Raw genomic sequence first — 23,433 nt, 5'->3', positions numbered from 1 at the left:
GCCCACTTGGCCATTGCGCCCGTTGCACCGTTGCCATGCAAGTTCGCAAGAACATTATTTTTTGTAAGATTTTCCTGCCAGAATAAAGAAAATTTTGTAAACTTTATATCTTGACCTATGTTTTTTGAGATGTCAAAGAAATTATGCTCCCATTTTTTTCTGTCCCGATATCCCTCCTCAGCCACACTGGAGATTATAATTAGTTATGTGCCTTGATTTTCAAGTCTACTCCAATCCAATCATTCAACTTTATTGGTGAAATATATCCTGCCACACTGAGTAGGCTGGCTAGGGGTTTCAACTTCAGAAGAAAAGAAGACTTCATACAATAAAAGACCCAGGTGCATACAAATCTTTGCTACTTACTTAGTATTTTCTTATTCAAAAAATTTTTGATTCCATTTACGCACTGAAGTGCCAAATTTACAAACGTAGCCCTAAACCATCTTAAAATCACCAAGCACAATAGAATAAACACAAAAATAAGTTTTAATGTTTTTCGCGCGAAAAGAGAAACTACCAAAAAAGAAGAAGAAGAAGAACACAAGTTCTTTGGAAAATTTTAGGTTTGCGCAAAATCTTTCAAAAACATGCAGCAACTTGCCACATTTCTAGAGCAGCGCATCTTTCTACACTCCACAATTATTACCAAATAGAACTTACTTTCAACTACAACTAACTGAAACTACAACTACAGCTGCAACTCTTTGCGAAAATGGCCAACTTTTCAAGTATTCAATGCTGAGGCGAAAGACTTTTGCCAACTTTTAACATGAAAGTCCCGACCAAATGCAATTCACCGAATTACGCCACGACTTGGCAAGTGAAAAACTCGGCGAGCCCTATAAAGCGCGCTTTCCAAAAATCTAAGTCAGCGAGTGAAAGCACAAACAAGCATACAAGAGCCAGACAGACAAGCGGCTGACAGACGCAAGCAGCGCAGGACATTACGCTAAAGGATTTGCTGTGCTGTGAGAGAGAAGTGCGAAAGCGTTGTATGTATTTCAGCACTTTTGTAGTGTCTTGTCTTGTCTTGTTTTGCGTTTTATTTTTCTGTAAACTTTCGTGAATTTGTTTGCAACTTTACACGCCAGTAGCTTTGCACTTACCAACAACTGAGACTAACAACAGCAACACCAGCTGCAAAAAGAATAGGAATACACGATGGCAATAACCAGAAATAACAACGGGCGTAAAGTAAACAGCGTACAAGTGCACCAACAACTAAACGTTCGTAGTTTATAGTAACAGGCGCAATGACTGCGGCGATGCATCGCAATAGCAGCAATGACAACAATAACACAAACAGCAAATTGTTGTAGAGAACGTGGTAGCGTAAATTAAATTGCAACGAATTTACAGGCAACCAAAATGAGAGACACACACGCTGCATGGAGCATACATACATACATACATATGGGGAGCGTGGAAAGTGGGGATAGCCATCTGGATTGTCATGGAAACGGGTAGCAGAAACAGGCGGGGTTCTATTAAATTTATTGATTTTAAAAGTCTGCCAATTATAATATTCGGTATGAAAATGGAATAGCGATTAATTTTCGAAAGAAAAGAAAGAAAAGAATTTTACTCTTGCATTTTTTCTTTAATAACCTCCATCGTGTAAATTTACCCAAAATTTTTAAAAATAAACAAAAATATATCTACTCGATTTATAGTCACGTTTTTAAACAGATTTTTTAGAGTGTTTGAAAACACTTTACGTTTGATGCACACACTATCAGTTTGAACTCTGTTTGGATTTTCATTTAACACATTTTTTTTCAAGTTGGCAACACTGACTTTCTAAATAAATATGAAACTTTGTAAGTGGGTTAGTGATTGAGCTAAAATGTATGGGATGGAATGATTCAGCTAAAATGTGTGTTACTGCTTCGCGAATTTAGATCGACTTTGCGCACAAATAGCTTTAGACCCGGATTAATATGCAGGATATTTTTGAACTGGGTAAAATTTTAACTCAATTTAACGGGAATTTCTGGCTAAGATAGCAAAAAAAGCCCTACTTAAGACAAATGAAAGCGAGATGGTAAGAGAGTTCGAAATACTTTTGTTATTCTAGCCAAAAAGCTTTAGAATAAAATCGCACTAGTATATCATTTTGCTTCGCCGCTTCAGCAGTCGCAATAGCCGAGTATGCAAAGCACTGAACTTCCATTCAAGAGAAACGGGTTCGAGTCCTCGGGAGCAGAATTTTTCTTGCTATTTTAATTTTTTGTTCCTTTCTTTATAAAATTTTTCTATAACTTTTAGGTTTTATTATTTTTAAAAGCAAAATATTTTCTATTTTTTCTTTATTAGTTGCAGTTACTTTCTATTTTTAGATTTTTTTGTTTTAAAAAGAAAAATACTTTTTTAATATCAATTAATTTTTTAGTAACATACTTTATCTTTTTTCTTTAACTTAATTTAGTTTTTATTGTTTTATTTTATATTAAAAAGAAAAATATTTTTTAATTTCATTTATGTAATTTTTATGACTTTTTTCATTTTTAATTTTGTTTCTTCTTTTTTAATATATTTATTGTTTTAGAAAAAATTTTTATTTTTAATAAATTTTCATATTTTATTGTTTTAAAATGAGATATATTTTGTTTAATTTCTTTCACTTTTTAAATATCTTTTATGTATTTTGCCGTTTTAATTTTGTTTTATTTTCTTTGCAATAAATCTTTTTTTTATTTTTCATTTTTATTATTTAAGAAAAGAAAAATTATATATTCTATTAATTTTATTTAATTTTTGAAGAACTTATTGCTAAAAGTCAAACGAAATAACGCTCAGACCTCCTCCTTAGCAAATCTTTCAATTAGTCGTTCGAAAGACAGGAAAGCATTTTAAAACCTAAGTATGGTTTTCGGTAGTTCAATTGTTGTTATGCATCTACATAAAATAGTTTATTATCGTGTAAAAAAATCTTAATTATTTAGAAGAAGCTTAAGTACCTCGGTATTTACAAGATGAAAAAAAATTCTTACAAACTAAATACTTTATGGTGGAAAATCAATAAGCAACCATTAAGACCCAAAATAGACCAGAAAATAGTTCGGAAAATCCTGAAACAGTTCCGAACATTCCACTACTGGACTATAGCGGAACCCGGAAACTCCTAAAATAACCCGCAATAGCATTGAAAATCTCGAAATAATCCCGCAAATCCCGATATAGTCCTGATAATCGCAACATAGTTCCGAGAATTTCTTGGTAGTCCCAATATAAGCATGTTTAATTACGTCTCTGTACCCCTTCTGGCTGTTGCACTATGTATTACCCACATAGTCTGCTGTCATTCATAAACAAAGCTCTATATTCGTGTTTGTGATTTTTATAGTGTTACCATTATCATTTATTTTCTAGAAAAATATTTAGTTGATTTTTTTCATCTTAGTTTTCTTCTTTTATACTTTTTTATAAATAGATACATACATTTGTACATATGTATATATACGTACAGCGCGGCCAAGCACTTTAGTTTTAGATATATATGCACAAACATACATATATCCATCCCTATGTATTACATTGTTTATTTACTAGAGTAATTTTTCAATTTCTTCGCTCAATATTGTTTTCATTTCCCGGTTGATGTTCTGGTGGTTGTTTGGTGTTCTTTGCTCTTATCTTTTATGTGATATTTTTATTTTCTTTTGTGTTGGTGCAATTTTCTTGCGCTTACTACTATTGTGCCATTATTTGCTTTTAGGTGAAGATTACAATTACAATTTACAACGAAATGTTCGATGTGTGTATGTTCTAAGTGTTAAATGCAATTGACAGATAATGGAAGGAAGAATAGGTTCAGTGATAGTAGGGCCATGCGCTTCGTGTTTGTAGATATGTACGCTTATTTCTTCATAACGGGAGGATCCTTAAGCTGCATTTTAAAGTAGTACTTGATATACTCCGTTATTGAACGATATTGTAGGGGAATATTTATACTCAATCAATGGTTAGAAAGGAAATAATTAAATTTTCAAGTAAAAAAAATGCGAAACTAATTTCGTGCTGAAAAATCTAAATCTGGTTGCCAGAATTAGCCATGACATCACTAAGAAAGTAGAAGGCTGTTGAACTTGTTTCTCTATAGAATCTTGTCGCAGCTTTCATAGTTCATATAAGTATCTGATGCTGACTCAAGCTAAGTTTATATAAGGAAAACGGTTATGATTTTGAGATAACTTACCTTACTTTGTCCCTTGACGTCGTTATGGAATCTGCAAGAGAAGAATAAGAGCTTATTTAATAGAAACAATAGATAATATCTTCATGAATTGAATAAAAAGGTTTCACAAAATTGTTGCTAAATAGATATTTTACAGAATTTAACATGGCAATTCTGGCAACTCACCACAGTCTTTCGAAAGACAAAAGCCCTCGCAAAACAATTGTCATTACTGGCAAATATTATGAAAGCTCTTTCTGCCTTTCGGTCTAATGTAAACCCTTAACTATTATATTTAATTGAAAACAATTTTTTATGCCATTTATTGAATTTATTCCTCACCATTTTCTTTTCTACTTTCATATACAATAACCATTTCGGACGACCAATAACAGGAATCAATTGCGAGGAAAATGTCGATGAGTGTATGTCGAATCCATGTCAAAACGGCGGACATTGTCGTGACCGGAACAATGGCTACACCTGCACCTGTCAGCCGGGCTACCTGGGCATCAATTGTGAAATCGATGTGGCGGTCTGCGAGACGGGTAAGTGTAGGAGTGGACAAATCAACGCAGGTGAATGCCAACAAATGGAAAATTGAAATTTTTACAAACACACTAACGTAAAGGGACACTTGAAAGCACGCACAAACACACTCACACACACACACAAAGCCACATCTACGACATCAATATAACTAATGTCCACCATATTCTCTCTCTCTTTCCGCTTTGTTACAGGCACTGGTGCTCGCTGTCAGAATGGCGGCGAATGCATCGAGGGTCCCGGTCTGGAGTTTTCCTGCGAATGTACTGCCGGCTGGCATGGACGCATCTGTCAGGAGGAGATCAACGAATGCGAGTCGGCGCCATGTCAGAATGGCGGTGTATGCGTGGACAAATTGGCATCGTATGTGTGCGCCTGTCCGATGGGCTATACGGGGAACAATTGCGAAGAGGAGATATTAATTTGCGCCGACAATCCATGCCAGAACAATGCGCTCTGCCTGATGGAGGAGGGCATACCGACGTGCTATTGTGTGCCTGACTATCATGGCGAGAAGTGCGAATATCAGTACGATGAGTGCCAATTGGGACCGCGTTGCATGAATGGTGGCGTATGCATTGATGGTGTTGACACGTTTTCATGTTCATGTCCGCCGTTGCTGACAGGAATGCTATGCGAGTGCCTAATGATTGGCGAGGATTCGTTGGACTGCAATTACACTGCAGCCATATCGACAATGCCACCGACAACAATGGTGCGGCCAATAGCTGCAACAACCGCGGCGACAGTAACAACGACAACGGAGGCGGCGACACCGCATATTCCCGCGATAACTGTAGTGACTACAACGACGCCTGCCGCGGGGGTGGCAAGTGTGTCTACTTCCGTTGAGACTGAGGAGACTGAAGAGGAGCATGGTGAAGTGGAAGTAAAACCACCGACTGGTCCGGTTACGACAGCAAGTAGCGCCGCCGCCTCCACCTCCTCGGAGGAGAAGGTGCACACGACAGAGTCATCGCGCTCATATACCGCAGAGTCTGGTGGCAGCAGCGTTGATGTGTCATACTCCTCCGAAGGAAGCGCGTCAGTTGAAATTGGCACCTCCGATGAGGTGACGCGACTCGACGTTAGTAGCGGTCAGGAAGTTCCCACCACCACAGCTAAGGTGACGAGTAGTGGCGTGGATGCGGATTACACACCCGGTTCATCGGCGGTTTCAAAGAGCGCAGAGTCGGATGAACGCCCGACCATCACCTACTCCACGCGTCCGCCATTCAAGCACTATGTTACGACTATCGAGACCACTTTCTCCATCGACTTCTCGACAGCACGTCCCACTTACCGGCCTACAGCAACAATACTCTTTCCCAGCAGCACGGTGCACATACTCCCCGAATTCGCCGGCAAGCACATACCCACAGGTTATCCCGAGTACCCAGATCACGAAGCACCCACCACACCACATCGCATTTGGACGGCGGACAAGGGTGTGACCACCACAGCCGCGCCCTTCTTCACCGAATACCCCGAAGTGTCGGTTACCACACGCTACAAGGACTTCACCAGCAAAGACTTGAGCACAGTGACAACAGCGCGTCCAGGCGCAACCTACCCACCGCCAACGCTGCCGTCAGCAACGCCAGCCATCGTCCATGGTGGCACAACATTACCACCACATATAGGCGGCGATACTGTGACGCCGACTGTCACTCCAACTGCTGGCGTCACCGTCGAACGTCCCATTCATCATCATCATCACCATCACCACCACCATCATACCACACATCCGCCGCCTACCATCAAAGACGACCACACGTTGCTGCCGCATACCACACATCGCGGCGGCGTGCCAACAACATTGTCACCAGCACCACCGCCAGCTGTAGCGGTGACCACAACGCAACCACTGTATACTGAAGACCTGATTCGGCCCACTACGTCAGCACGCCCGGCTACAACACCAACTGTGCCGCCAGCTGCGCCAACAACCCTCGCGCCGCCAGAATCCGAGTCGGCAGAAGAGACTACACAGCCACCGCCACCACAACCACCAGAGCCATCTTCTACACCTGCAGCATTGCCGCCAACAACATTACCACCACCGACATCGCCGCCGACCACCACACGCATTACTATGGCTACTTACCTGCCGCCAACTGAGCAGCCAGCTCCTGCGCCGGGTACACTGGCACCAGCGTACACCACATTGCCGCCGGCGCCACCACCGACAACACCACCAGCTCCTTCGCCGGCGGTTTACAGCACTTATGCGCCGGCTGCCGGCAAGCCTGGCACTACAACAGTGGCGAGCAGTGAAGAGGTTGAAAGCTCAAATACAGTGGCGACGGGCGGCGGTGGCGAAACGGGTGTTGCGCGTGGTGGCGCTGGCGGTGTAGATAATGCCACCGAAGCGGATTGCATCAAGGTGGGCTGCTATAATGGTGGCACTTGCGTCACCACTTCCGAGGGTTCGAGGGTAAGTGTAGAAATAAAGAGTGATTACTTATATAATGAAGTGAGAATGTAAGTGCCCGTATGGGTGCCAGACGAAAGAGGTTTAAGAAGGTAGTATTTACAAATTTTTAGAGGAGTGTGGCCACCTGTTTTAAAAGTCGAATTACAAGTTATATAAAATACTAAAATGGGGTTGTCAAACGAAAGAGTCTTAAAATAACTTTGGTTTGAACATTTTTTTGTGTTGTTTGAAAAGGGTTGCCACCTGATTGAAACGCGAAATTCAAATTATTTAATAAGACAAATGAATTAGTAAAAGATAGGTATCAATCAGCTTAAAACTGATTTAATTTAGAACTGTATTTAGGAGAGTTGCCACGTGTTTAAAAGAACTGTGATTACGTAATTGAAATATGATTCGCAATATCAGGCTCAGATGAAAAAGATTTAGGCAGGTTTTTTTTTATTTTGAAGATATTTTTATAGGGTTGCCACCTGTTTAAAAAGTTAAAGCTGAAATATTCAAATATGGGTATCAAACGAAAGAGTGATAAGAGATCTTTGATTTTAACATTGACAACATTTTAGAGGTCTTTGAAGAGGGTTGCCACCGGTTTAGAAAGTTAGCTTCAAATTATTTAATACGTAAAATGGCTTACTAATGGAAGATGGTTTTTCAAATGCTTTATTTCTGAACTATATTTAGAAATTTTTAAATTTTGATGAAGATTTTTGGCATTTTTTTAGTGTTCTATAAAATTTTACACTTCAAATATTACCTTTTTGACAATTACGAGTTTACAATTACGGATTTCAAATTTTTACAGTTTATTTCCAATGAAGAACACATAGTTTTCTGATTTTACATGATTTTTGAAGGTATCTGGTAAAAAAGGAAAAAATAGTTACAAGAACCCGTTACAAAAATTAAAATTACAATAATAAAATTAATTTAAGGGTGAGTGACACAAAAGCACACGATTCTGGAGATTTTTCCATATGTACTTTGTATTACTGGGTAGGACGCAGGTATGACCAACATCAAAGTTTCTGCTGAAAATGTATGAGAGACGTCTTCTGCTAAAGTTCTATGTATTTGTCCTACAAAAATCTCTCTTTGAATATGTAGAGCTTCGGCTATGAATTAAAAATTTCAGATATAAACCTGAAATACACCGAGTAGAAGTAGGTATCCGTATCAAGCAGATTCGGCCGCCATGCAGTTGTATATGTATATAACTAATTTCTGCTTTACATTATTAAAATTGCCACTCATTCACCTTTTTACTTTTTTATTATAAATAAAATGATAATCTCCCACTTTATCAATTACAATTTTTAATTAAACGCTTGAATTCATAAAGTCATATTCAATTGGAAAATGCGCCTTTGTAATAGTTATGTCAATGGATTTATTAATGGTAATAATTTAATCGATTATGGTCACTTCACCATTTACAATGCAGTCAATGGGTTGTTACAATTAATTTGTGGTTAAATGAATATACATTCATATTTGTGTTTGTACATTTGTGTGGCATGTGTTTTTTTTTTTTGACACAATTGTACATTAATTAAATAACCGTCATAAAACAAATAAATAATTTACTAACAAAAGAGGGAAAAGCATGCTTTTAAGCCAATGGTTACACATGAAAATAACGAATGATAGGAGTGATGAATCGGGATTTCTTTTGCTAGCTTATCAAAGTAAGCATTTCAAAAAAAAAATTAAAATACTTTGCTCATTCTTATAAATGTCAATGTGGCTCTGAAACTGATGGAAAAGTTCCTTATGTACATCCGCTTGCCACCGCTTCCGAAATTTAATTTTGTGGCAGAGAATCAGTTGATTGCGAGAAAAAAATTACTGCAAAAATGTTTTCAAAAATGCATTTCCACACATAAAACTGCAAGTGCACACCCACAGAAAAAATTTTGTACATAAATTATTACAACCACCGCAAACCGCTATGCCACATAAAACTCTCTTTGTATTTGCCCACCAGCCTGCGTATTGTCATTTGGTTGAACGCGCATCGTAATGACAGTGAATTTTATAACAAATACAAATACAAAATTGCATTTAACGATGCTGAGCGCAGCAGATTTTTGTTGACAATATAAAGTGTATTAAAATGGCTTTTCCATATGGATAGCTCATCAAATTCAACGCTTCATGATTACGTATACGACATGGCGTACTGGAGTGAGATGAATGCAGCTGTGTGCATTCAAAGTGTAGATAGGTGAAAGTGCAAATAGTAATCGATGGGTGTGAGACAGATACCGCAACGGAAAGCCTTTTGATAAAAAATATATACATAGTCCATATTCAAAGATATTCTTCTTCTTTTCTAGGCAAGACGCCTTTTCGTTGCCCTCTTCTTGCTGCTTGAGCGAAGCGGGCAATGAGATTTGTCGGTAGGAAAGAAACTGTGTGCACGTTTATATCTATATGTCTAAAAAAAACAATAGAAAATACTTTAAACTTAAACTTTTTTTAAACTTTTTCGTTACTTTTCGTGCTTTAAGTTGGCCTACTGCATTTGATGCGATAACGTTATAAAGCAAATGCCCTCAAACTGGTGCAATACGATACACTGCGACATAACCCAGGCTTGCAAAAGCTGATTGTTACATAAATATCATGGCTGAACCTCTCTCGCTGTGTGTAGGAGACTGTTTTAGGTGACAAAAAGTCAAAAATTTGCAACCCTAAAATGGTAAAGCCATGCATATCGTGCGATCAATTGTGCTTGCTGTGATACATCTGTTTGAGCACTCTCATATACCGCAGTGGTTTGTACTGCTCGCATATCGTAAATTTTTGCATCGCATCTGTTTTAGGCCAACTTTATTCGGAAATTTTCAAAATTTTTTGTGAAGTTTTAAGTTCAACGCTGAACGCAGACATAATTTAGCTTCTAATGAATAACTGAAAAATAAAAAGCCAAAAATTTCAAGTTATTTTCGACCCAAGATTAGTTATAAGGTATAAGGAGAAATCTTTGGAGATCGGGACATTTTTCGTACTGGCCTATTGTGGCCGCCAGGAAGCATCTGCACCGTCTATTCCGATCTTTCTTGTTAAATCGAGAAAAGCAGGTAATTTCTAGTGCAACGCCCATAAAATCTGATTTTTATCAAGGTACTAAGTACTTCTTGAGCGATATTACCTAAAGCTTGGGATTTTCAGACGTTCATTTGCAGAATCTGAGGAACATATTGGTTGCTGTTCTTCGCCACAGAGCCCGCAAATGTCTTTACTACATATGGCAAGCATGTACATGTGTTTTTTACACGTACAGTGGCCTGTTAGTGTTCCACAATACGTTTTTAGGTTTTTCCTGCTTAGCATGAGCGCTGATTGAGGTCTTTTGACAATGAATAAAAGGAATTTCTTTGAGTCATGATGTCCCTCACACTTATTCCAATGACTAGCAGTGCTGGATATTGCCCACTTGTTGAAGTCCTTCTTGGGCCCAATAAAAGGTGTTTCTGCCCCTTTTTCAACTTTAAAGTCCGCCTTTTCACTGCCATCATAGCCTTCATGACCAAGCACCCAGATTAAGGAGACCCTATTTTGGGCGGCTATCTTATTGAGGGCTCCATGGCACTCTATAAGGGTTTTTGATGAGAAACAAGTAGCTATCTAGAGCTTTGAGGACAGATTGACTATCCGAAAGTATGGAGATTTTTGTTATGGCATATTGCCTGTTTATTAAGACGTTGGGCGGTCTCCAGTATGGCAGTTAGTTCCGCCTTGAATAACGTTGCGTCTTTACTAAAGGGGAGTTATTTTTCCAGTAGCATGCTTCCTCTTGTATTGCCACATGAAACGGTGTAAGATTAAGTAGAGCTTGACTTGACCGGGCTATATATTGTCTATTTGTGAGTCGAAAGTAATCAGGACTTACGCGCTGTTAGAGAAAATGAAGACTTCATTCCTCCCTTAGCGACTTTGATAACTGCTCGATAAAGGCAGTCGAAAGGATGTATTTTGCTTAGGGTCGGGTGAGAAAACTTCTCCGTTTATGTCATCAGGCATATGGTGAGATCTGCGGTATCTTGATATGTTGGCATTACAAGTATATATTATTTCTATTATAACGGTCTCTTCTTTGGACATTATATTAAGTGCTGGTAAACATATATGCAACATTGCAGTTAGGGCAACTGTGGTCGTAGAGAAAAACGCTTTGCTTTTACACAACACCGTGGTTTTTATATAATTTTCATATTAAACTTTAAACCCTGAAAAAAAATTCTTTAGAGAACCCCCTTTTTTCTGTTAGTAGATATACATTTATGCACAATATCGGTAATGCATTTCATTAAACTGCAATTAAAATCACCACTAGCCTTTGCATTAAACTCACACAAACAAATTTACCTAAAGGTATTTAAATTCAATTGGCTTTTGGCCGCCACATTTATGAATTGATAATTGCTGATTTTCTGCTTCGTCTCATAACTACAGATTGATCGTGATTACAATTAACACGCACAATATTACTTGGCAACTTCTCAGCAAAAAAATAAAATAAAATCATTGCAAGCCTTTCAATCCGCAACAAGCATACAAGCATACACACATACACACACACTCATTCACATTTCGCCCTTTTCGCTAGCAATTTTGCATTTACCCGCACTTTGTGTTTACACCGCAGCAAATACAACAATGACATTTAATAAATGAGGCCATGTTTATCGCAATTACCAGCTGTAATGTAACGGCGAGAAGAGCGTAGTTATGCCCACAAAAATAGCAACAATTCTCAACAAACTTTCAATGCATACCAACAACAAAAAATGCAAAAAAGTAAACAACTCAAAGTGCGTGAATTAACGAAAGCCAATTAAATGCGTTTGATGCATTGCAAAGCGTTGAGTGAAATTGTTCTGAAGGCACTGATTTTTTTGTTGTTTGTTTTGTTGTTTTTTTTTTGTTCTTTTCACTTTGCCTTTACTTTGGCTGCCGGCAAAATTTCCGTTTAATTACACAATTTACATGAAGCTAAATGAAAGATTGTTAACACTTGTACGTTTTTACAGTGGCGTAGATGGCTTTGTGCGATGGGAAACATCGACGGAATTTTATTTTAATTACACTGTATGTAATTTTTTTCATTTTGGAAATATTCCAGAAAAGAGATATTTATACTTACATATAAGGTCATGACGTAGTCTTTAAATATAGATAAACTGAGCGGAAATGGTAAATTTTATCCGATTTCATATCGGATATCAGCTTTACTCATATCGCAAGACATAAACCAGCTTGGCAGAAGCACCTTTCACGCACATACTTTCCCCATTAAATCTCTGGACATTGCAGCTATATGCTCTCAAATCATAGCTCTTTTAATATTTGACTGTGTTCTACATCGATCGAAAATGGTCTTAGTCAAGGCTGACTTCTGCCTTTTATACGAACTTTATTTTGCATGCATTGCCGCCAGTTTGACCGCGGGCTTTTGAAAAATTGTAGCAGAAAAGAGACTTTAAATGTATCAATATGTATTACTTTTCTTCATTTATGTATTAAAGCATCAATATGGAATAAAACCAATAATTTTTATGAAAAATCATTTTCCAAAACAATTTAAAATTTATTGCACGAGCAAATTGAAATTATTTCCCGAATGCGATTTGCGTAATTTCAGTTGCAGTTACACCTTGCAATATTTATTGCCTACCAACTGTCATTTTGACGGGCAGTATGATTGCAAGTTTTTGTATGTGTGGGCACTTTGATGTCTTCATATGTATAAGCATTTGCCGTATGATGCCGCCAGACAACATTCTCTCAATTTCGGTCTTTAAAAACATTTAAATCTTAAAAAATCTTACCGAATAACTTCCTACAACGTTATCACAAATAATACAATAGGGGAGAGATTCTTATTTTGATTTAATATTAATATTTCATCGATGTTACCACCAGCACGCTTTCATTCAAGTGCAAATAACGGGTGATTTTTTTGAGGTTAGGATTTTCATGCATTAGTATTTGACAGATCACGTGGGATTTCAGACATGGTGTCAAAGAGAAAGATGCTCAGTATGCTTTGACATTTCATCATGAATAGACTTACTAACGAGCAACGCTTGCAAATCATTGAATTTTATTACCAAAATCAGTGTTCGGTTCGAAATGTGTTTCGCAAACCCAATTGCTGCGAACGGCGACGAATCGACATTTCACGGTCTTCAGCAACACTCTCAGAAACAGACGCAATATTCTCTTCTGTACGCACTGTACGCATTCGTGTGGTTGGTTTAATGTCCAATAAAGTAAACTGAGTGCGAAACTTGGTCACAATCGCATTAATTGTTTGCTCACTTGGTCGATTATGTAGACCATAAATCGGACGTAAAGCGAACCGAACACTGATTTTGGTAATAAAATTCAATGATTTGCAAGCGTTGCTCGTTAGTAAGTCTATTCATGATGAAATGTCAAAGCATACTGAGCATCTTTCTCTTTGACACCATGTCTGAAATCCCACGTGATCTGTCAAATACTAATGCATGAAAATCCTAACCTCAAAAAAATCACCCGTTATATATGGCTGTCAAACTATCAAATTGCCTGCAATAGATGTCCAGCAATAGGACGGTATCCGTTGGAAATATATTTTGTGACATGGTTATCGCGACATTGGTGTTTTCCTGTGGAAACAGGGCCCCACCGAGCACCGAATTACCGAGTACCAAGCCCTAAATTTTATTATTCAACACAGCGAAAAAAAATGCAACACTATACAAATTTACAGATTTTTTTCATTTGTATTTGGAAAAGTATCAAAATTGAAAAAAAGTTACTTTCCAGAATTCATCGTAAAATGTATCTTTTTTTATCCACTTGGATCAAACCGGTCACACTGTTTATACATATATCTAGCTAGATCCCAGGCAGCTGTAGACGTCAGTGAGTCCTTTAACCGAATAAGAGTGAGGGATTGCGAAGAGTAGTAGTTGCGCATAGTCGAGCAATTATAACTGCGCAACCTAGAAGCTGCTCCCATTGCGCACCTTACTTACATATGTGACCCGCGCTGATAAAATCAGAAAACTTGTGGCACAAAAGTTGACGTGAAATGATATTCATGCATACATACTTACCTAAGTACTTATGCGAATATTTTCGTAAACTTTATTCTTAGTACTATTTATAAAATTTTCTTCGAAAAGCCAGAAAGTGATAGGTTTTTCCGCGAAAACGTCTCAAGGATACAAGAGAACATTAAATGGTCTTACATACGCACATATTTATGTATGTATGAAAAAGCTAATTTCTGCAGCAAAATTCTCTTTAACGAGATTATGCATACAATTTGTGCGAGTTCCACGTAAGAAAACAATGATATTTGGTACTTCCGCTTCAAGGTAAATTAGTGTAAACGCAACTTTCGAGCAGCAAAATACTGCAAACATTGAAAAGGATTATTATTATCGTTTTTTGCTGAAGCGCGTGCCATCCTTAAAGGAGCTGAAATAAAGCATTTCGACAGAATCGTAAATACAAAAAAACAAAAAACCCCCGAACTATTATGAGCCGTTTATTATTACCGTTATTATTGCTTTTCCCATACCAGACCACACATTTCAACTATGGTCTGCAGTTATAAGTAAAGGTTTAAATTGCGAAAAAAACATTTTTACCACGTAAATGGCAAAAGTTTTTCATTCATTTTCATTGCAGCCTTGCTTGTTTGTAAATACAAATACAAAACTTTTTTTTTTTAGCTGAGTTAACTAGGTGTGAATATACATATATTTGTTATCAAACATACAAACGCCTCAATGCAAAATGCAATGCCTACATATACGAAGAGAAAGTGCTTATATGCCTGGCTGTGGTTGCTTTTCTTATTATTGCATTTCTGTTTTCCTACTTTAGTTTGCTTTATTAGCTGCTGTAATACGGATTTCCAATAAGCTTGTCTGTCGATTTCAATACTTACATACAGACATATATGTATATATACTAGGGTAGTCCTTAAATGTAGGAGCCAAATTTTTATATCAATGCATTACTTGTTTTGGAGACTGCAATCGGGACCAAAATTTATATGTGATATCTTCACTTTAGTAGTATCGATTTTGGATATTAGATGAAAAACTTTTTTCTTTTTTTACTTTTTTGAGCCTCCACAGAAGCATCTATGCCTTAACCGTCTCCAATCGGGAACAAAAGTTATAAGTGATATCTGTGACCGTGGTGTTACACTTTGAGGGGGTGAGACTGAAAAAAATCGTTCATTTGATCTTTTTAAGGACCACCCCAATATTTACATACTTACACAGGGATATATGTACGTACAGAAGGTAAGCAAACCATCGGCAGCTGCTCACTCCCATTTAACAACTTCGTACAAATTGCTGTATTAATATTGTATGTACATTAGGGTGGTCCAAAAATGCATCTGAAAATGTAGATTCGGAATTTTGTTGCTCTCACCCCCTAAGATTTTTCTATACCGAAAAAATATACCCCTATTTTCTTTTATTTTGAAATCAAAAATTTACAATTTACAGAGGGAGAAACCCCCTTTTCGTAGCAATGGTATAGAATTCTTGAAAATTAATATTTTTCGATCGGAAAACACTGTTTCTCTCCAGAAGATTCCCAATAATAATATTCAATTAATTATTTGACCATTTTTTTATAGCAACTTTATTTTATAGGTACGCCAAAACCCCTAGAAAAGCCAGAAAAAGCAATGGGGAGATAAATAAAAAAACTTTAGTATTAAAAAATGGTTAAACAAATAAATGGGTATTGTTATTGGAACTATCCTGAAGAGAACCAGAGGTTTCCGATAGAAAAATATTGATTTTCAAGAATTCAATACCATTTCAACGAAAAGTAGTTTTTTCCCCCATATAAAATACATGAACTCGCTTTGATCGACCACTAAATATTTTTTGATTTTAAATTAAAAGAATAGGGTTATATTTTTTCGATATGGAACAATTCTGGAGGGTGAGAGCATTAAATTTCCGAATTTACTTATTTTGGACCCCCCTAATGTTCATACATATTATTAAATATTATATTAGGGCACATCACCAAAAAAAGTTGAATTTTTTCACCGGAATTCTAAAACATTTTATATTTTAAGACTTGCCCCAAAATATTTCGGAAATGTATTAAAATTTATGAGACTGGACCGATTTGAAAAAACCTCAAAAAATGTTTTTATTTTGGTTCCGTTAATAAAATTGCTAAACATTTTGATGCAGATCTCTTAAACTTAAACTATTTTATCATCTGAGGTGATTTCTAAAAATAAAGTATTTTTAAAAACTAATTTTATTAAAAAAAAAAAACCTGGATTTTTTTATATACTTTCAAATGCGCCCAGTTGCATCAACTTAATATTCTTCAGAAATATTTTGGCGGAAGTTTTAAAATAAAAACAATTTTTTAATTACGATAGAAAAGGGAACCGATTTTTTTTTTTTTTTTTTTTTGTATGGAGACTGGTGCACCCTAATGTGCATGTATTTACCCATGGTATATCTATAAGTGAATTCCGTTTTCCCTTATACCCACGTAGGCTGGCATAAACATGTACGTATGTACATACATATATACTTAGTGATAAGGGTATTACTTTACCAATATTAAGGCTTACTTATTCATACATACGAATGACCTTATTTAAGTAACTTAAGCATTAAAATTATACTCGTATGTCTTTCATGCCAATTGCCGATGGCTAGAACTGTGTCATCGATTTGATATTGAGTAAACAGAAGGATGAGCGTGATAATCAGTTGAGTTGTCAAGGTGCTTAAATGCGAATGCAGTATTTATTGAGCTTTTACTTTAGCCTACTTTTTGTTTGAATTTTATATCATCAAATGTGTCAGTAACACAACCAACTGCACTGCACTGGTAGATACTACTTTCTGAACCACAATATAAACGTGCAAAAAGGAGTAGATACCATTATAGTTACTAAGGAATTAAATATTATTTTTATTTTTGCTTTTGAATTAGCAGATTAAGACTTAAGTATATTTTACGTTCGAGTACCCTGTCGTAAACCCAACAACGAAAATGAGCACAATAGATCTTGAGGTCGCAGTGTATTATCCCCAACAATACTAATACTATTTGCGACGACTTGCTGGTTTCGAGAAGGCATTGCCCTTTTAAAGATTTTAACACAGGATTCAGCGACAAACACACTTCTTCTTCTTCTTATTTGGCGCTGTAATCGCCTAAGCGATTTGTGGGCAAGTTCAACAAAGCGACAAACACACATAGCGGGAAAATTTGGCTTTCGATGACTAGCCGGCTTTTCGGTGTTTATTCAAAAGTTCTTAGCTTAATGGATCTAGCGATTATGGTCACAAAAATGAGAACCCTTTAACGCACTTTAGATTCGTTTTTGGTGCAATGGAGAAATCCACGAAAATTGGCATAAACTTCCTATACTAACGGCTAGTCCGCGGCAGAGGATTGCAGAGTCGCCAAAAGCCTGTTAGACGAGGATAGAATAAGATGGGCTATGCCTGCCTAAGCGCCTATCAAATCACCTGGAGCAGATTGCATTTTTTCAGCTCATGTCCAAACGGAAATTCCTCACATACTGTCCTTTCTAATACCGCCTTTCAGGCCATTCTAACTTGCGATATGTCTGTCGGGTTGCAGAATGTAGAAACGAAGTCCACACCGGCCATGCTCAGTAAACTACAATAACTAAATTTTTTGGTTTGGATATAATTGGCGCGATGTGAACAACGCCGACCGCTGCTCTCGAGGTGCTTCTTAACCTGCCTCCTCTATATACTATTGTAATCAAGAAAAAGGCTCTACTGTTTACATCAAGGCTCACCTCAGGGTGTAATGCGGAAGACAAGAAGCTCATACACCCTTCCACATGCAGGGTGATACAACAAGAGAACGGGCTGGGCATTAACTTTGTGGACCTGTGCCTTTCAAGACTTCATTTCACACAGAATTCCAAGGTATTTTCGTTAACCAAAGCAACTGGGACAACGAACGACCTAAACCCCGGAAGTGCAGCCATGTTTGGTATACTGACGGAGAGAAGGTTCTCTTTCAGCAGCATGGGGTAAGGTTACCCTGACTTTCTGGCCGAGGTGCATACCATTGAACTATGTCTGAGGCAGAGTGTAAAAAAGGGGCAACCAACAAGCACATTTACCTACACTCGTACGGGAGAGCGGCGCGTCTTACGTTTAAAGCGCACGAGGTCCATCTTGCAAAATCTGCATCGCATTTGCGATTAAACTCCCACTCACCACATAACTTAGCTTAGCAATATATGCTCATAATGGTATAAATAATTTCCAAATATTTCTATGTAGTTACCCACTTTGCAGATCCTTAGCAATCGGTGCTAAATCAAAGCCACGACAGACACTTTCTGTCTTACATACAAACTAATCTATCAACAGGGCTCATCAAAATCTCTCATCTATGTTATATCATCATTACAGTCAACTCTGCAAATTTTGAGTCGTATAAAGTCAGCAGCTTAATGTGCATTACGCATTTAAGTACATACATACATATGTACAGGGTTATTTGTGCATATACAAGTGCTCGCTTTTTCGTTAGGTAAACATTTAAACAGACTAAAGTTTTAATGGCATAAACTAGTTCCAACTAGTAATGCACACACGCTCGCTATGTACTTAGCATGTTGCGTGTAAATTCACCAACACACATGCATTTCCTAATTTAGATGTACAACTAAATAAGCTAACTAGAGTTGAAGCATGAAAATTGTTAGTAAAGCCGAATTAACTCACCACAAAAGCTTTGGAAACTCAAAGCACACGAAAGCCGCTAAACATTGGCAGATATTAAATTTATATGTACGTAAACGTACATACGTGCATACATAGTTTGTAGGTTTATATGCACTACGTACATGCACTTTGGTCTGTACATATGTATGTACATAGATATTAGCGGCAACCCTCAGCGCTGCATTCAAATGTCTATGGCAAACAACAAACATCATAAGCTTGAAGATAGCATCATTGTGAGTTGGTGACGATTAAGCCTGCGGCGACGTTTTATTGTCATAATTTATGATAGACAAACACACATACTATGTATGTATGTACATAGTAGGTAGCGAAAAGTGGCGATGCCATAGGCAATGGCAAAATGGTGGCGCGCATACAAGGATTTAATACGTATGTATGTATGTGTTTGCATAGTTGAAAAGCATACTTTAAGGCGCTTTGTAAGCACCTGCCACTGGATTTAAATTAAATTTTCACAGCAAATATTTTCAATGCAACTAAGCAGAACTTGCCTACATATGCGTGTACCCTGTAGTAAAAACTACTAGCTATGAATTAGAAAACCACCAGCTTGCTTTTCAGCTCAACTGGTTCACCCTCTATCATTTTGTGATAGTAGTTAATGGTATTTTTAACTAGATGATACCCAAAGAGTTGCAATTGTGTTAAGCGTTGGTCTCTGCCTAGAATTTCTATTCCAATCTTCTCTTTTCAGAGGAGGGTTCCATGAGAAAACACCTCCTCCCACCATACCGTCTGTTTCGAGCCATCTGTACCATCAAAACTATCTGGTAGAGTGATAATATTTTCTTTCCACTTCTCCCCGCTTAGGATTCTTGTGCTACAATGTCTGTTCGCAATGAATCAAACTTTATTTAATAGACAAGCTTATCCCTGGCTGTATCCCATTTTCTCTAGTTTCGTTATGCAAAGGTATATCTGCAGGGCTTCTTTAGTGCTGAGGGTTACGTTTATTACGGAGGCCGGCAAGAGTTATGGCATCTATGCTAAGGCCGAATATCGAATATGGTTCTTCGCTTCAAGCTGCCACAAGTATGTATGTATTCATGAAAGTAAAGCATATACGGGTACGTAGCGATATCGAGTGAAAACACGACGGCATAACGGGATCATACGCAACTTAGATGACATTACTGATTACCGGCGTCGTCGCAGGACACTGCTATTGCACCAATGGTCCAACTAGAGCGTATACACAACACGTTCTCCCTGCAGATGTTTTCGGGATGAGGAAGAGGAGGAATAGGTTCAAAATTACCTATGCGAAGGGCCAATGGCCAGACAAGGCAACTAAAGCACTTGAGCTCTCGCTTTTTTACCAGCGAAGTAAATACTCCGGCTAGATGGATCTTGCTCCTCCTGGGACTCATATAGGACGTTCAAAATGGCCAAACTTGGCTCCGAGTGAAAGTATGACAGCTTCCTAACGTAACGTGAACCCCTTTGCACTGGACCCGACTGTCCCTTTTTAACGGAAATGCAATTTACATCCACGAAGTAACTTACCGCCAGCTCTCTGCTCTCCATGAACTTTTTAATTTTCCTATATTTGATATGCCTGCCCATAAGTCTTCACCTAAGTTTTAGGAGAAAGAGCTTAGAGCTAATGGATCGGTATGAATTTGGTTGGTGAGAGCAGTAGGAATCCCCAATATGGACTGCTCCGATGCAGAGGTTGCCTATTTCGTAACCAGGTTTAGTTAGGCTAGGTTAGGTGCGGTGAAGTGGTTGGACAATTAAGAAAATGTCCTTTGCGATACCACGAAAAAGCGAACGGAGAACATGAATTTAGTCGTCGAATCTCCGCGCTAGCGAAACTTCGAATGTTAGTTAATAAGCACAAGCCAAAATGTTTCCATCATCGCCTCGCGAAGGCTGCACATTCTAATAGAAAGTGATACAAAAGGGATCAATTCAGATTCCTAGCCTTACCGCGTGAATACCAATCGCTCAATGGCCAGTCAGCGCGTAGGTAGAGAAGAAGCTTCTGGAAGCCATTTCGGGTGCGAAATAATCTATCTTTTTACGAAGGAAGTCATAACCTTCCAGAACTCCAGAATGTCCAGGTTTCGAGCCAGTTAACCACCCGGTTTCCCTGCGCCTAGCAGTAGATATGACTCTTGTGCATAATCTGACTTTTTGAGTATAACACAAGCCAAGCTGAGAGCTGCCTGGCACCAGACTGCTGCTGGGCCTGACACTTTATAGAGTTTTGTGCAGCGCCGGTGTGCACTTTCAATGCTGCTGCTTTGCTTTTAATGTAACGCATACTTTCATTAACCGACGCAAAGATAAACCCACACACACTCATATGCACTTAACCTTCCACCACTATTTAAATTGAACTGAAACGCTGAGAAGGTGAGCTCAGCTGAGCTGAGTTGAGTTGAGTTGAACTGTGCTGCTGCTTGTGTCAAAGTTTGCGCATGCGACCTGCCTAGCCTAGTGGCAACTACTGAACTCTACTGACATGCCACTTTATTTTTCATAAGTAATTAAACCATCAGCAGCTGCCTACCTGTCGGTCCACCTGCCCGCCTGCCCGCCTGCCCGCCTGCACACCGTTGTATGTAGTCCGTTGACGGTAGCGGCTTGCAGCCATCTGTGTATTCATATTTCTTCTGCTGTGCGAGTAGCGTAGAGAAACTTTCACTTAGCAAAGTACAATGCTGCACCCCGCTCCCTCTTGCCACTTTTCCCCTGCTATCGCACAGCGCTGCGGAGCAATGTTTTGCATCATTTTTCATATTTTGTAACATCTCTGCTGCGTTGCGTTGCCTCCGTCTGCTTTGTTGTTTAATTCATTATGTGTGTGCGTGTGTGTATGCCTCTTGTGTGCCGCAGTCATTTTAACTAGCTTTCGTTACGTTTTTGTTTTTTTTTTTGCTCGTAACCAACGGTTGTTGCTTGCAACATCCACAACAATGCCTGCCAGCAGCGCTGCATGCCTTACGCAGGCAAGTTGTCGACAATGTTTTCGCTTTCGTAAACAGTTGACGCTGTACCAAGGCAAAACCCACAACCGAATCGAGCAAAAGTGTAGCAAAAACGCATACAAACACATGGGCTCTTAGTCGGCGCGTAGGCATGTGCGTGCGCAGCCGCTTAGTGTCACCTGTGTACCTGTGCTTGCACTGCAATCTAAGTCGACCTTGTGTTGGCGCAGCGTTGACAAATTCTCCGGGGGGGGGGTGGTGTCGCGGACGCACTAGTGGCTTATGGCTTACCAACAGCAACTTTACAACGCTTCAAATGATGTTGATGTGACATTAGCGTCAGCTGCCTGTTGTGCGCCGCCTCTGTTGCTGTTGTCTCTGGAGACTTGGTAAAGTGCACTTGCAGCCTTGTGGCTAGCTTTGTATGTATATGTGTGTATATGTGTGTGTGTGTGCGCATCAACCTAAAGTGGCATTAAGTAACTTTTTTTTTACAACAGCACACTTTTAAGTCAAGTTTAATTTTAACCACAAAAAGTTTAGCTGAACAAGAACAATAGGCAAGGAGCTGCCGGGTTGGAAGCAAGGTTTCAACAGGCAAAGCTAAAGAGGTGAATCTGTATAGTCTACTATATTATTTGTACTCGTAAATATGCATATCTGTAGACATGTACGTACTATATTAGCAAAAACAACTCTGCCTACGAGCTAGTTTTTGCTTAAAAGAAATTCTGATGTTAACCCCAAATTACTGAGGCCTTTAATAGCTTCCTGTGTGCATTTATAATGGCAAGCAACGTACGCAAGCGAATTTACAGGCATTTAAGTAGTTATGAGGTCGAATAAAAATGTTCTGTTGTTACCGTTATCGATATGCTGATACTTTTTTTCTTAATAAAAATGGAAGCTGAAATCGATATTTTCAATCGGATGTATCGTTACCGGTATATTTTTGAAGTGATACTTCTTTAGCGGCGGTTGGTTGATTTGGATCGTATGCAGTCATCGGTATTTTTTGAATTATCGTTGTTTTTAAAGTTAACAAAATTTTTCGAGTTATCGAAAATCAGCGAATCCTTTGAACTTATCGAGTTATAGATATTTATTGATATTTGTCGATTTATAGAACCGAAGTTTTTGAAACTCTCAAAACATATCGAGTTATCCAAATTTCAAGCTTACATAAGTTTATCGAGTTATCACTGTTTATCGAATCGTGTTACCCGAGTGCAACGAGTTATAGACATTTGTGTGGCTGTCGAAAATATGAAGCTATTAAAATTAACCAAGTAGTTGACATTTATGGAAGTATCCATAGTTTATCGAGCTATCGATTTATATCGAGATATATACATTTTTTATACCCGAGCGCACTTGTGCACAAGGGTATATTAATTTTGTTCACATAACGGTTGTTTGTAACAGCCAAAACGAATCGAGATAGATATAGACAAATGTATACATAAATGATCAGGATGAAAAAAGAAATCGATTAAGCCATGTCTGTCTGTCCGTCCGTCTGTC

At 38.2% G+C, this 23,433-nt stretch overlaps 1 protein-coding gene across 1 annotated transcript in view; it reads left to right on the top strand.

The window, feature by feature from the left end:
• eys (eyes shut) overlaps positions 1 to 23,433 on the top strand; it is a 159,331-nt gene that overhangs the window by 113,798 nt on the left and 22,100 nt on the right. Inside the window, exons 4-5 of the mRNA XM_017611674.1 lie at positions 4,576 to 4,728; positions 4,924 to 7,166. Of these exons, the coding sequence (XP_017467163.1) occupies positions 4,576 to 4,728; positions 4,924 to 7,166 (2,396 nt within the window). The remainder of the gene's footprint in view (positions 1 to 4,575; positions 4,729 to 4,923; positions 7,167 to 23,433) is intronic.

This window comes from Rhagoletis zephyria, unplaced genomic scaffold (genome assembly GCF_001687245.7).
Source record: "Rhagoletis zephyria isolate East Lansing unplaced genomic scaffold, Rhagoletis_zephyria_1.1 Rzeph_scaffold_00438, whole genome shotgun sequence".
Taxonomy (NCBI): Eukaryota; Metazoa; Arthropoda; class Insecta; order Diptera; family Tephritidae; genus Rhagoletis; species Rhagoletis zephyria.
The sequence above is the reverse complement of the archived record's forward strand: the minus strand, read 5'-3'. Positions and strand labels throughout refer to the sequence as shown.